This window comes from Sorghum bicolor, chromosome 10, assembly GCF_000003195.3.
Source record: "Sorghum bicolor cultivar BTx623 chromosome 10, Sorghum_bicolor_NCBIv3, whole genome shotgun sequence".
NCBI lineage: Eukaryota > Viridiplantae > Streptophyta > Magnoliopsida > Poales > Poaceae > Sorghum > Sorghum bicolor.
This window is the reverse complement of record NC_012879.2, coordinates 8,529,424-8,545,059: the sequence shown is the minus strand read 5'-3', so window position 1 is coordinate 8,545,059 and position 15,636 is coordinate 8,529,424. Positions and strand designations below refer to the sequence as shown.

Below are 15,636 nucleotides of genomic sequence, written 5' to 3'. Positions count from 1 at the left end.
TTTAGTAATTAGTGTCTAATTATAGACTAGTTTAAAAGATTCATCCCGTAATTTACAGATAAATTATATAATTAATTATTTTTTATCTATATTTTATACTCCATGTTCGGCAATAATGTCACGTACCTCTGGTTCGCCACGCCCACGCGAGCAGGAGACTAGAGTAGTAAGGTGAGCGCGATCGACGTGATGGCGTCTCCGTGCAAGGCCGGCGATTGGAGGGGTACAGTACGCCGCTTCCGTGCCTGACTCTGACACTGCAACGTAGTTGTCACGGCGTCGATCACGCTGTCACTTGATCAGTTGATCGTCGTACGCTGTGAAAGTACGTACCTTGTCCCGTTCCATCGATCACCGTGCATTACGTACGCTCCCTGGCATGGCAACTTGACCTACTGTACATACAACCTCGCTGCCGAGCCGGTACATCTATCATTCTATCGGGAGACAGAGTGAAAGGGAAAGTGTAGACAGCCGGAATACCAGCCAGTACCACTGCGCGCTCGGCCCCGTCCGCCATCCAATCCACCGCTGTCCGGTCGGCCGATCAAGGGCCAGGCACCGGCGCCGGCGGTCCCAGCGGCGGCAGCTAGCAGTAGCAGCCTAGTCCGACGCGTCCCCCTCACACGATTGCTTTCTCCCGCGCGCGGGCCCCGTCCGCCGACTCGATCGCGCGCGTCCAGATGAGCAAGACATGGGCGCTTCCAGCTCGTCCGCTTGCGCCGATCGGTCGACTCCGCGGGGGAAAGGATGCATGTCCATGCGTGATGCGGTATGGGTTTGAGGAGATGAATACAAAGGCGCCGGCCGATCGGGCAGCACAGCGGAAGGGGTGCAGCTCATTTGCCGCGCGTCGTCGTTTCCCCGGCCGGCCCGCACATATCATCGGCCGCTGTCGCCGCGCGCGCCTTGCCTGCCTCCAGCCTTGTCGCGCACCGGCGGCCCATGGCCTCCTGTCGTGCGGGAGGAAGCCGCCACGGGGTAGCTACCAAAGAGCGCAGCTCGATATATATGATGATCCGCCTCTTGGTCATCTGATCTAGTACGCGGGGACCGCCGGCCGGTCACGTCCACACGTCTCTCCGGCCGTCCACGTCAGGAGTAGTGTACCCGGCCGGCCTCTTCTTCTAGGCGCGCGCGGCGCACGAGGCCGAGCGCGTCCGGACGGCGCATCGCGTTCACGCACTGCCGTGCAACATGGCCGGCCGTACGTCCAGCTTTTGAGTCATCGTGAATATATTCGTGATCGTGATCGTGATCGGTACGTACTACCGAAAGGATCCTCTTGCTTGCGAGATCGCGCGACGACGCGATGCGAGCATGGGCACAGCCGCCTCCGCCGTCGTAGCCGCCTGCTGCATGCGCAGAGAGCCCCCAGGCGGATGCGTCGCAGTACGTTGCTCGATGGCCGGCCGGGGGCGGGGCTAGTGCGACGTTCCTTCGCGCGAAGTAGCAAAGCACGGCTCGGGGGATGGGTGTTTGATCTGCAAGCTTTCCTTGAACCTTCTCTTGCCGGCGACTGATCGATCTGACAGTCTGCAAGAGCCACGCCAGGCAGTTCTCGATCTCCCATGCCTTGGCAGCTCACGCACGGGGTACGCGCTCGGCTGCTTAAATGTTTGTCCACTGGCCGGCAAACAGTTTTGGTTATGCTGGCGGAGTGGAAGCTGACAAGAGAGAACGGGCAGCAGCTAGCACAGGTCGACATATGGAAAGATGCATGCATCGTATGCCCTGGACATTACCAGATCATCAGACGATCAGACAATCATACATGGATGATGGATCAGTCAGTGTCCAGTGGATGTCATAATTTTAATTTGACAACTGCATTATTATCCTTGTTTTCAACTCTACTTGCATGTTTGCCTCTATCTTTAAAAGTTTATACATTGTCCTTGCTTTTTTTAATACGAAGCTACCGACTGCTTCTGCTTCTTAACACCGTGAGCTGCTGATAAATATTTTCTAAGAAAAAATGTTCAAAAAAAGAAAAGGAGAAGAAGAAGAAAAGACTATATTGCCCCTTATCCAAAACACATAGACTCCTCCCCATTCGCCCATCCAACCCATGCTTCAAAAAAAGGCAAGCAGACGCTAGGTGGCCTTGCGCGGTGGCCAAGGCATGGCGGAGGCAGGTCGGTCGCGTAGCACGACGACTAGATCTATGGCGTGGCCGAAAGGGTGCTAGGGCACGACGTGTGGTCCTACGCGGCAGTGTGTGCTGGCGGCGCCACGACCTGGCGGCACAACATGATAAGAGATGTGGGGCACATACCCCTTGCTGCGAGTAGGCGGTGCAGATTGGAGCATTGCGAAGCTGTGGGCTTTTTTTATGGCACCGCAGAGCAAGCTTGTGAGGATAGCTACATAGGGGACTTTCCCGTGGATATGGAACCACTTGCGTAAGATTGTTCGACACTATATGTGAATAGGTTCCGTGCCCACGTCCCACGTTGGATACCTCCTGATCCTTTTTTACGACATTCTTTTCTAAGTAATGGTTCGACTAATGTTGGAGTAGGAAGACCATCAACTGGGAGGGAGAGGGGACAGAGGGAGGTAGAGGAAGGGAAAGAGGTGCTTCAAGGCTTGCTGCTTTGCTCCATGTGTAAAATAATTGTACGTGATTTTGTTGTGTATGTGCTAGGCCATGTATGACCTCGACATGATCGTGGCATGTGGTGCATTTATTTTGGTGCACTTAGTTCTGATGAGGACAGGAGAATCTTGATGTGGTTTGTGTGAACTCTTGCATGATGATGCAAATATTTTGCTTACAATGATCTAGGTCTCTCTCTTTATCTTTGTATCATGTGATGCTTGCAAAATATTATATTTCGATATTTGTACAATTATGTGTTGTCGTTCGTCCAAAATATATGCACAATAAGCCTGTATGTAAAAAATATCCTATTGATTATTATTGGGTCATTCATATCAAGAGCATTTGTGTCTTTTCAGCCTTTTAATTGGAGATGGTTTGAATGTCCAAATATTCTATATAATTTATCGGACCTATTAAGCAATCATGAATCGAGACAACCACATCAAAGTTGTACTACTCAATAAGATATATAACTTTGTAATTAACAACTTTTCATTTAGGATCGTTTAGAGTCTCAAATATACAATACAAGATTCAATTATTCATAAACGCGAAGTTAACAAAATATAGTGATAAGTGTTGCACAGCTAAGATAGTATTGCGCATGAGGGAAAGGTTGTGAGTTCAAACCCTTTAAACCAATTGTCATGACATATTTAAGCCAATAGTGGTATGTTTTTTTTTGTGTAGTAGTGAAGCTTCATCTAGGGTTCAGGGTCCTGAGCCCGTTCTCTAAAAATTCAGATACACATACATGAGCCACTTTACACTTTCCCTCGCAGAAAAAAAACACATACTATATGTAACAGAAAATGAACCTCACAACTAGTAGCATCTACTTAGTTATACCAATATTTTGAACGAAATTTTGGTGTAAGCTAGCAAACAACTATTGTCAACCGCCACACCTGCACCACATAATCCAACATTTCAAACTCAACCCACGAAAACTATTGCTTAATGATTTTCTTTACAAACTTGGTATGTTTTGTCTTAGGAGCATGTTCGCTTGAGCTTATTTGCCGAATTTGTCGATCATTCAGCAGTGTTTTTCTATCATAATAAATCAGCGAACAATACTTTCAGTCATGCCTTTTGAGGCAGGCGCTAAAAATTCATTGTATGTCATGGGCAAGAGAATAGCTAGGGTTTCCTCTTTCACTCCACTTCCATTGGGGTATCAGGTATGGGTATCAAGTATCAGCCATCAACTCAAGAGAGAGGAAGCCATCACTTCCAGTTCCAACCCAAACCAAACCTTTCATGTGCAAGCCAGCAACCAACGGCCATGACTCCTCCTTTGCTCCTCATGATCATGAACCGAACAGGCAAACAAAACGGTCCACCTAGCGCCCGGACGTCCGGCTCGTAGGTGTGTGTCCGGACGCAAACACCCGACCATACCGATCCGGACAGAGACCCAACCAATCCGGACAGACTCGCGTGCGAGCGTGCGGCCCCAACTCGCGGCGCGCTCGCGTGCGGCCCCGCGCAACCATCCCGCCGCGCCGTCGTCCATGTAGCCCCGCGCAACCATCCCGCCGCGCCGCCGTCCGCGTGGCCCCGCGAAGCCATCCCGCCACGCCGCCCATCTCGCCACGCTGCCCATCCTCCCGCCGTTCCCCTCCTCCGTGTTCCCCTCCGCAGAGGTCCTCCCCGCGCTGGCACACCTCGTTCCTCCGTCGCCTTCGCCGCTTCATGTCTCATCTGCTGGCTAACGCCGAGATCCCCACGGGCTGCCGTCCCCCGACGATTGTTGAGGGCCGTGAGACAGATCTATGGGTAGACGGGCGCAAGGAGGGCTCAAACTGGGGCTCAAGGGACGGAGTGCCTGTTGCAATCACCAGGGGCAAGGAGATGGTGGAGACGAACCCTTCTTCTTCAAATCAACCCAATCAGCATGTAATTAGATCCTCTGTTTTGCTACTGAAACTTGTGTTACAGTAGTACTCAAATATTTACCAGAGTCCACTGCAACAAGAATTTTGGTTGTCTGTGTGTTCTGTTGTGTGTTCTATGATGACACTTTGAAACGTGCAGGAGGTTGATGACGATTCTGTTAGTGGACATCACCAGATTGTTGCAACTTCAAGCGCTAACAGGGCTGCCTATGTTTCAGAAGTATGTTTCTGGGAAACTCTAACTAAAATTGTTTATTTCCTTCAAAATAATTATATGTTGTTGACTGCGTGTGTAATCTGAGAACGTATTTGTAACATAGGGTTCCATTGACCCTATTCTTGATTAGAGTCTTTCTAACGGGGCAGCAGTTCAGCCGTTTGAGGGTGTTGATGTGGAGATAATTGATGACGAGTTGGTGTATGAAGAAGAACAGGACGTTGTTAGCTCCCAACCAATTGTTCCATTTGAAGGGATAGAGTTTGATACAATAGATGAAGCAAGGAGGGTGTACAACGCTTATGCATTCAAGATGGGATTCAGTATCAGGATAGGCTCATCAAGAAGTAGTCGTGTGACTAAACAATTGATAAGGAAGGAGTTTGAGTAGAGTAGTAGCTCTAATTTCTCCCCAATTTCTCCCGAAGCAAGGGGAGCCATGGCACACTTTCGCCTAAATCTAGCTTCAGCAAGTGATTAGAAGGAGCACTGAGTGTTACCTGCGCTGGTAGGGTTGGGGAAGACGAGTAACCGTCGCAATCCTTGTGAAGAGCGGGCCGCGCGAATGCGATTCCTCACGGTGGCGAGGATGCGATGGTCGACGCTGAGCGGATCGGAGTGGACCACGCAACGGGCTTCGTACCTTCACGGCTAGGGTTGCGGTGACAAAGGGCAGCACGCGGACGCCACGGTGGGGGCGTACGGCGCGGCACGCTGGAAGGTTGGAGGCGCGGTGGAGACGAGCGCCGCGGTGAACACGGCCGGCGCGGTGGAGACGAGCGTCGCGGTGTAGATCGGCACGGTGGGCGGATGGCGCGGTGGAGGCGCTGCGCGGCGCGGTCGCGCCGAGGTGGAGGCTGGCCGCGCGCCCACGGCCGGCGACGCGCTGGAGACGGGAGGCGCGGCGGAGGCAGGCGCGGTGGAGGCGCGGCGGAGGCAGGCGTGGTGGATGCGGTTGTCTGAATCGGTGTGCGGCGTGTGTCGGAATGAATGAAGGGAGAAACGCGAGGGAGAAACCGACCGGTCCAAAAATGAAAGCGGCCGAGTGCGGTTGAAGTGGGCCGCCCGCGCTCCGAACGGCCTGAAAGCCCACGTACGACGCGTCCGGACGGTTGCGGGAGCGTCAGACGCCCGCTCCACATCATTACCGCAAACAAAAGCATCTGCTGCCAAAGTGCTTCACGCGTCCTGGGACTCCGGGGTAACGTCCGTCCGTCAAATCTCAGATCGATGGCGACGGATCCCCGACTTTCAGAACGACATGGATGGAATATCGAATATCTATCGGCACCGTATCCACAAGAGAAGGCTTTGCCTCTCCGTCGCCACTCGCCATGTCGTGCGCTAGCTAGCTTTTTCTCGTACGTGCGTGCGTGCTTTATTAACCGGCCAGCATGGCAATAGCATAGGAGCCGGAGAGAATAAATCCACTGGGGATGCAGTCCAGTCCTGATTCGATTCGCATATACTGGCTCACATTCTGGGCTGGGGCAAGTGGATGGAGAAAAAAAGAGAAAGATTCAGTCAGTCAGTCAGGTGCTCGATTGCTGGACGACGGTCAGGTCAGGTCAGGGGTCAGCACAGCAAAGGCATGGATGCGGTGATGGTAAAGCGGCCTCACTTTTGCCAAGCGATACAATACAAAGGGAAGGTGGCGCCGTGCACGTACCGCCCTTCCCATTGGTTCCTCACCTCGATCGTTGCGTCGATCCAACACCTCTTGGAACGGACGGACGGACGATCTTGTGCGTTTGTACAGTACTCTACTAGTAGCATATCTTTAGCAGGTCGACACCGATCGACTCCATTGATCGATCCGGTGTGTTTTATCACCAAAAATCTCTCAGCCAGCCTTTCACATTTGGGTGCTTATTGGCCACTCCGGGGTTTTTGTCATGCGCGCCACTGTGTTGCTGCACTTTGGACCAGTGAGACTGGTGTCTGAAAATAAGGTTCAGAAGGGAATGTCCAAGGATCTGCTGCCGCTCCTTCACTGCACCTTGCTAGGAGAAGCGAAGGAGACGCCTGATCTGATCTGATCTGATCTGCTCTGCTCTGGTATCTTTGCAAACTCTCTGCCTTCCTAGCCTACTGTATGTCGGAGCTTTCCAGCTGGACGCCCACTACACTACCCCACCAGTGCTGCTGCCTCGATCAACTTGCGCATTGGCCTCCGGGGCAACGGCACGTCACGTACGTACTCTACGTGCCCATCCATCCTTGTCAACTGGCGATGACTCCTTCCTATGTACTCCGTACTAGTATGATACGCTGTCACGCTCTACACCGCCCAAGCAGATTCCTCCAAGTTCGATTTGAGTTGTCTGCAGAAAGATGGATCGATGGATCGCCACGAGCACGAGCACGACATCAAACCGTTGATGCGTCAATCTGTGCGTCAGGTCCAGAGATCCATCTTCCTCGTTCGTTCAAAGTCGATCTCATGGTGTCGTCGAGATACTAACGAACGAGATAAAAAGCAGCGATAGATAGTGGAGCTAGCACGCCCTATCTTCTTCGAGTAGCCATGACGGAGAGTCGCGAGAGACGATGCAGACGGTAGCGGGAAAAAAAAAATGATGTCCAGTTGTTCAGCCATGAGTACTACTACTACTAGTCCAGTCAGTACTCCAGCCACGTACGGCAGCTCTGGGTGGCGCAGCATGCCAGCATCCGCGACGTGCCATGGCAGCGCCCGGCCGGGCGCGAGCGCGCGCCACTGGCGAGCAGGCCGGCAGGCAAAGGGGGCCCAAGTTGCGCGCCAACTCAGGTGCCGGCCCGGCGTGTAGGCGCCTTTGGGCGCCGGGGGCATGCTGGACCACGCGCGCCGTAGAGGGGGGCGCGACGCGACCCCTCCTCCCAGTCCCAGCACCCGGGGAAGGCAAAGGCTGGTGCCAACCGAAAGCCGCTGCCGGCGGACCCCCCCCCCGGCCACGTCCGGTGTCCGCCACGCGCTGGGAGAAAGGGGCGGCCGGCGAACTGCATGCCGAGCCCAACCCAGGCCAGCAGCGGCTAGTGCTCGACCGCCCGGATGGCGGGTGGTGGTGGTGGTGGCAACTGGTGGGGGGCGGGCGGGCAGGGCAGCTGCCGCTGCCACGCGAGGGCGACACCGGGAGTCGCACGGGAAGGGGAAGAGGGGAGGGGGTGCGTGCCTTTTTGGACTGTTTATTTTATATTGGCAGCGTGGGTAGCTTTGGCTCTCCCGTGGTTTCTGCGGGGTGGGGTGGGCGTGATGAGTGGCCTGCCGGCCATGCCGGCGTGCTCCTCCGCGCGGGCGCAGCATGATGCGCGCCCGCTGCCTTTCCATGCCGCCCGCCGCGACCTCCAAAGCGGCCAAGCCATGCCATCATCGCTGGCTGGCGCCCCGATCCATCAGTCGGTCCGGTCGACTAGACTTGTCATGCGCCCGCCCGGGATCCATCGGAGCCCGGCCACACACACACACACAACGCTGGCAGCCTGGGACATACATGGTGCGTGGCCAGCTTTTTTACCACTGCATAACGAAAATTTGCCAACTTTTTTATCTCTGCAAAACTGCCCCCCAACTCTTTTACACACTGTTTGTATCCCCTGCAAAACGAAAATTTGCAGGGTCATCGTCATCTGCGGGCCGTGGAACTCGACTGCTGATGGTAAGTGCAGAAGATATGACACGGTGTACTACTCACAACAAAGAAGGTGGCAAACAGAACAGAGCTAGCACGGTTGATGCGTCCACGATTGCTAAAATGTAAACCTACTGTCATATTTTTCTTGAACTTGCTCCCTAAATATATATATAGATCACTATACTAGCCTTTTTGAAAACCTTGCTCCCATGTACACACTACCACACGTAAGCACAAACATCAACCATTTCGGCGCGCCAAACTGGTACGAAGTACATACCCCATGCCATCACCCCTTTCAAATTTAAAATTAAAATTGTATAGCGATCGATCAAGGCCTTGTTTAGTTCCGAAAATTTTTTGGTTTCCGGGACTGTAGCACTTTCATTTTTATTTGACAAACATTGTCCAATTATGGAGTAACTAGGCTTAAAAGATTCATCTTGCGATTTATAAGTAAACTGTACAATTAGTTTTATTCTCGTTTATATTTAGTGCTCCATACATGTGCCGCAAGATTCGATGTGACGAGAAATCTTAAAAAAAATTTGGTTTTGGGTGAACTAAACAAGGCCCAAATGACGCAAGAACCTGATCACCAGAACACCCTCTGCGGCTCTGCGCTGTGCAAACCAAACCCTGATGAATCTGCGGGCACGCACGGCACTTTTGCTCTCTCAAACGTGCTAGTGCCAAACTTTTCTCCCATTCTCATGAGGAATCATTGCGCGCCCCTTTTTTTCATTATCTTTTTTGGGGGGAACTCATCATCATTCGCCCGTTTAGTTGATGATAAACAAAGTGTTGTCACGTACATACATGTCTCCTCATCAGTCATCGTATAGTACATGCATGCATACCGGCAGACAGCGTTCCACGAATTGCTGCGTACGTACAGTACTATACTGCTACCTAAACTACGATTCGAACCCCAGCGAAGAGAGTTGTTAATGGGTAGCAGGAAGATGATGATTGATTACCTGAAAAACGCTTATCCAGTTCAGGGGAATCGTAGAGTATTTGTTAGGCCTGGTTTATTGTTTAGTTCACGAAAACTCTTGGATTTCATTTTTGTTTTATTTGATAATTAGTGATCAATCATAAACTAATTAGACTTAAAAGATTCGTCTCGCAAATTACATACAAACTATATAATTAGTTGTTTTTTATTTATATTTAATGTTCTATATATGCATCCAAATTTCGATGTGCTAGGACAAAAAAAGAAAATTTTAGAAACTAAACAAGGCCTTAATACTGAACTATTGATCCAACATCGATCAATTTGTTGTACCAACCGCCCTGTCCGGGTCCGAGAACAAGGGTACTCGATTCCATGCGACCGCGAGACGCCGAGCGAGGGCCCCTGCGTGTCGTTGGATACGCCTCACCGGTCCACGTCGAATCCCATATTCCCGTGTAGTGCCTGGGCACCTGTTCCACATACCACAGGACCTGGGCCGACGGTTCCTAAATTGCTGCAGACAGGAGAGCACTTCTAGCGGAGCACCGGCTCCTATCTAGGGCACGATCGGTTGCTACGGAATGAACTGCAGGGTAGATTCCTGATCGGATTGTTTTGGTAATTTGAATAACCATTATCAGCAGGAACGGTTCCTAGGTTCGTTCCGGAATAACCAATAAAGGTTAAAAAAAATTCGGCTCTAGATTCTGGGGTTGAAACTGTTTTAGCTTCGGTGATAATTTTGTAATAATTTATATCCAGTTATCTTATGAAAAAAAATATAATAATAGGAATGATTGATTAGTTCAGTGACCAAGAAATCAGTCGGCTACTGATCGGTACATATCCTCTAGGCATGCTTCGCAACAATTCTGAGCGACGCAGTCCACCGCACAATGTTCATACTGAATCATTCAGAGATCAACTGGCCTCACTACGCTGCAGTAGGACTCATCTCTTAGTGGATAATTAATAAACTGGCTGCGTCGCATTTTAGATTGTTGTTCGATTGAACTTATCAGCACTGCTTATCAGTTATGGTACAATGTTTTTCTCTGGTGTCAAATTATCAACTGCAGAAACCATAGTCTTCGTGTATGAAAATTATATATATATTTGGTCAATGACAAAAAAAAATTGTTCGAGCGTTGGATGACGTTAACATATAACAAGCAAATGCTACAAATACATAGTGGAACACGATTTATGGTCATATTCCAATTGCGTTGAACATTAACAATTTAACATGAAACTCGGCATATTGTGGTTAGTGACTCGGTGCGCTTTGTTAAAAAGGAACAATGGTAAGTCGGAGCAGCTAGCTAGGCCCGAGACAAGGCGGACATGATTCAAGTTGTGGCACAATAACACAAATATACTATATTTTACTAATTCAGAAAAATAAAACACATATACATCCCCAAAATCTTCGACAAATGATCATGAACTTTGGTTATATGATATGCATTTTTTTCAGTTTATTTTTCTCCCCATCCGCTGGTTTTATTCTCAAATCCTAAGAATAGCCTTGTACAATTGCAGAACACAAGGGTTTGATGTCAGATACTCTTAAAGAAGCACTGAAGCAGGACATATGTTGCCAATCCAAGTAGTAGTATACCCTAGATGATGAACAAGAGCCGTATCATTCCATCAAAGTGACAAATGCATCCATTTCATAAGGCATGGCTAGCTAGCCCAACTATCCATGGAAAGCCCTCCACATGCACGATTAACAACTCCTCCCTAATAACACACCCAAACCAACCCCATAACCTTAGCAACCGGATGCTTTGCAAACTGTCATCCCCAAGGCCTTTTGCATTAGAGTAGCTAGTAAAGCGAGCCCTCCTTCCTCCAAACTCTTGTCCTAAACATTTTGTTTGCTCTCCCCAATCGCCTCCCATGCATGATTCTCTACACCTAAGAACTAATACTCCTACAAATTAACCTCCTCAGGCCTGCTCCCCTGCACGTACGTTCGCTGCAGTTCTCTTGTCCCCTCGTGCCCGCTCCATCCATGCATCCGGCATCGCTGAGCGAGCTGTGAGCTGTGCCTGGCCGGGCGAGAACCAACAGCTTGTCTGGCCTTTTTCACAGCCCCATCAGGATGTAGTACACCAGCGTGATGGGCAGCGCGATGAGCATGCCGAAGATCACTCTGCATCCACAAAGCAAAACAGCAGGTGAGACAAAACCCTGAGGCAGGCAAAGCCGGCTGGGGAGACCCGAGAATCTCGGCGCAGCTGCTGCTAGCCTACTCAGCTGCATGCAATGCAAGAGTGATGGAACACAAAGCTGAAGGGTGGTGCGTGTGCTTACGCCGTGCTGAGGATGTCAGGGTGCACGCCGTACTCCTTGGCGAAGACGAAGGGGACAATGCCCTGCGGCAGCGCGGCCTGCGTGCGTCGTCATCGTCAGTAAACAAAAGGCACGGTCAGTCATCAGAGGCGGCGGCAAGTGAAAGAAAAACGGCGACGGCGTTTCAGCCGGCGGAACAAACACAGAACAGCGCTGGTGGTGTTGTGCGTGCGTGCAAAGTCCAAAAGCGAAAGCGAGGCTGTGCCGCGCTTTACCGGCACAGGGGGCATATCGATCGCCATGCCCGGCCGGCCACTTGACCCGAGTACCCGACCGCTGCTTGGATGGAATTTTTTTTTTCTCTTTTTTCAATTTCAATTCAAAAGGCGGTCCTTGTCAGTGGCATGCCTGTCTGTGGTTTGTGCGGTTGGTTGGTCTTGGTCGGTCGTGACTCTCGCGGTGAGGTTTTTGGTTTTGGTTTTGGTTTGGGGAGGTTGTTTTGTTTGTTTGTTTGTTTACCTGGACGATGGCGACGTGGAGGAGCGTGCCGCGGAGGCCGACGGCCAGGGAGGCGGCGGCCATGACGGCGGGGCCGGTGAGGAACCGCACGGCCATGGCGAACGTGGCCACCTTGTTACCGCACGCGATGATCCGTGGCTGCAGCGCCATGAACAGACCTGCATGCACGGGAGAAAGCGACGTCACACAACTAGTGCCAGTTATTCGGTAGTACTACTCTACAAGCAAGATGTACTGTTCCATAGGTGGGCGTTTCAGGTTTTCAGATCCACGGACCCAGACTGAACATGGCCATGCCGAGCCCGGCGTCGGAGAGGATCGAGATGGACTTGAGGATGATCGCCGGCATCTCGAAGTTCCACCTGCGTGTCCGTCCGGCCGTCCGCCGAGCAAAGACGTCGATCGAGAAACGAAGCAGATTAATTAGTAGCGAGTCAAAGATCGGACGCGCATTGAGTTTGAATCACTGACGCCGCCGCGCGGTGATTGATGCCGACGTGCGGACGGTCTGCTTGCTTGATTACCTGAAGCAGACGAGCGACCAGACGAGGCCGATGAGGCTGGAGTAGGTGTTCGGGTTGCGGATGAGCTTGCGCCACACCATGATGAGGATGAGCCGCGTCATCACGCTCGTCGGTGGCATCGCCGCGGGCGCCGCCGCCACGCCGCAGGCATTCCCCACCTGCAGAGCCGCCGCCTTCTCGTCGCCGGCTTCCGCGTCCCTCTCCGCCGCGCCCTTGTTGCCGAAGCTGAAGTCGTCCCGCTCTGTGAAGTCCTCGCCCCTCTCCTTCCTCCCGTCCGCCGCAACTGAACACATCGTCCAGCAAGAACACAACAAGTTTATTTAGTATCTGAGCATGCAGCGCAGCCAACAAGTAAGAGAAATCGTCAAAGCACGGAGCTTTCGTACCTTTGCGCGGGGAGGCGACGGCCATGCGGACCTCCTTGACGGCGGCGGCGTCGTTGTACTCGGCGGCGCCATTGCCGAACACGTCGGACACGGGCGACGCGCTGGAGCTCCAGACGAACATGTGCAGGTCCTTGCCGTCCTCGCCCTTGGCCTGCCCATTGGCCGCCGCCTTCTTGAGACCCTGCTTGGTGGGCATGGGCTGCGCCGCCATGGCCGGGTTGGGCGCCGGGTACTGGCCGCCGTACTTGTTCGCCGCCTTGCCGCCCTGCGCTTCCTCCTCGTAGTTGGACGGCCTGGGCGTGGCGCCGGTGCGCAGCCCGAAGGCGTCCCCGGCGGCGAAGTTGGAGCTGCGCCCCACCATGGAGTAGAAGTCGGTGTGGTTGAAGCTGGACCCCCGCGGCGTCGGGTTCCGCGACGACTGCAGCGAGTAGATCTCGGCGTTGGTCAGGTTGCTGGGCCGCGGCGTGGTGCTGGAGAACCCCATGGACCGCCGGGAGTAGATGTCCGACCGGGACGCGTTGGAGCGGCGCACCGTCACGTGTATCTTGCCGTCCTCCTTCACCTCGGCCTCCGTCTCGATGGCGTCGTTCCGGCCGTCCAGCGACACCACGTCGGGGTCGACGACGATGGACGCGATGGCGCCCGCCGTGTCCGGGAACTGCTCGGTGATGAGGATCCTGGCGCCGCGGTACTCGAACATGAAGAGCATCAGCGTGTACCAGATGATGCACTGGAGCACCACGATCTGCACCATCAGGCTGCCGGAGAAGTCGCCGTACATGCCCTTGAGCAGCGGGATGCCCATCACCAGCGTGTTGGGCAGCGTGGACAGGGAGAAGAGCGTGATGGTCCACTCCAGGCAGCCCCGCCGGGAGAGGTAGCTCCAGGCGGTGAGCAGCGCCAGGACGATGAGCTTCTGCAGCGTGTCGGCGGCGATGAACCGGAGGTTCATGGTGTAGGGGTTGTTGGTGGAGATGAAGTGGAAGGAGAGCAGCGGCACGGCGAAGAGCGCCACGAAGCGGTTGATCCCGGAGCACTGATCCGGCGTGAAGATGCGCCACCACCGGACGGAGCCGTACGCCAGGATCATGGCGACGTACAGCGGCACCATGGCCGTCATCACGTGGTAGAAGTCCGTGCCCGTGATCATCTTGCCGACGCGTCGCCGCCGCCGCCGCCGCCGCCGCGACAAGAAAGAAACACTTGCGAGCTAGCTGCTCTGCTCCTCGACGTGCGTGCAGCCGGCCGGGAACGCACTTTATGGCGCCGGTAATGGTGCGGTGGGAGAGTGTGTGTGATGAGTGGGGTGGAGCCGTGGAGTGTGGAGGCACGCGGGAGGGAGGGGGGGAGTGGGCGTAGCTGCGTGTGATTATTTATACACATCAGATGTGCACTGCACACTCCCCGACACGAGGGCCGGGGGAGGTGAGGAACTGAGGGTGGGTCTCGTTTATAGAAGTATTATAGTAGGTTGTAAGCCGGCTAAATAGTGAGATAGAGAAGAGAAGAAAGGAGAGAGAGAAGCTGGCTGTAAGGTTATAGCCAGCTTAGTCACAGAAACCAAAAAACTTTGTGAAAGAGATAAGTGGGTCATGTATTAACAGTGAATAGCTAACTATTGTATGGGTGGGCTGAGAGAAGGCTGCAAGAAATCTTACAGCCAGCAAATGTGCTGTATTATTAAACTTGCTCTTAGTTTTCGAAATATTTTGCAAAGTGTTAACGTAACACTTTTGTTACCATGGACTAACTAGGCTCAAAAGATTTATCTTACAAATTATAGATGAATTGTGTAATTAGTTATTTTTTATTTATATTTAATATTTTATATATATATATATCGCAAGATTCAATGTGACGAGGAACGTTGGACATTTTGCAAAATTTTTAGGCAACTAAACACGGCCCAAGTGCATCGGCGGAAGGAGAAATTCTGCACGCATTTGCCAGCCGTTGAGATCTGTCGCCATAAACCATCGGATGAAAGACAGCTGGAGCTAGGATTGTTGATAGCAAAATACAATCTGGAAATCAAAAGTCCGATTGGAAAATCAAATGCAAAATTAAAGGGATTCAATTTAGGTCAGAGTTACAAAAGCTCGCAAAAACAGCGAAACCGGTCGGTGCTTAAAGTTGAGCATAAAGCCCACGGGCCAAAGGCACGGCCCAAAGCACGGTCATTTGGCCCGGCCCGAGCACGGCACGGCCCGATCCTAACTGGGCCCGGGCCGGCCCGAAGCACGTTGCGGGCCGTGCTTGGGCCGACCCCTCGGCCCGCTGGGCGGCACGGCACGGCACGCTTTTAACAGCAGGCACGGTGTCGGCACTGTATCAGAAAATTTGTAAAGTTGAAGTATCAGGTTCTGTGACTTGTGAAACTTGTGACTTTTGGCAAGTAAAATATAATCTGAGAGTATATTGTGTTATGTGAATTGTGAAGTATTAATGTATGTGACTTGAATGTAATGTATTTATGTTTTGTTAAATTCTGTATTAAATTTGGTGTTTTTCATATATTGGGCCATGGGCCGGCCCGAAGCACTATTGGGCCTCGTGCCTTTCGGGCCGGCCCGGCACGAAAATCGGCCCACGGGCCGTGCCTGGG

At 52.3% G+C, this 15,636-nt stretch overlaps 1 protein-coding gene across 1 annotated transcript; it reads right to left on the bottom strand.

The window, feature by feature from the left end:
- LOC8057886 (probable auxin efflux carrier component 1c) lies at window positions 10,925-14,397 on the bottom strand. The gene is made up of 6 exons (XM_002436716.2): window positions 13,032-14,397; window positions 12,646-12,928; window positions 12,398-12,483; window positions 12,122-12,279; window positions 11,624-11,700; window positions 10,925-11,462 (listed from the first exon to the last, which is right to left on the bottom strand). The coding sequence occupies exons 1-6, from the start codon at window positions 14,179-14,181 to the stop codon at window positions 11,396-11,398; spliced, it is 1,821 nt and encodes a 606-aa protein (XP_002436761.1). The 5' UTR covers window positions 14,182-14,397; the 3' UTR covers window positions 10,925-11,395.

Coding starts and splice junctions, on each gene's coding strand:
- LOC8057886 (XM_002436716.2), bottom strand. CDS start 14,181: ATGATCACGGGCACGGACTTCTACCACGTGATGACGGCCATGGTGCCG. Junction 12,484..12,645: donor TGGTCGCTCGTCTGCTTCAG/GTAATCAAGCAA, acceptor ACGGACACGCAG/GTGGAACTTCGAGATGCCGG. Junction 12,280..12,397: donor CATGGCCATGTTCAGTCTGG/GTCCGTGGATCT, acceptor CCGTGCATGCAG/GTCTGTTCATGGCGCTGCAG.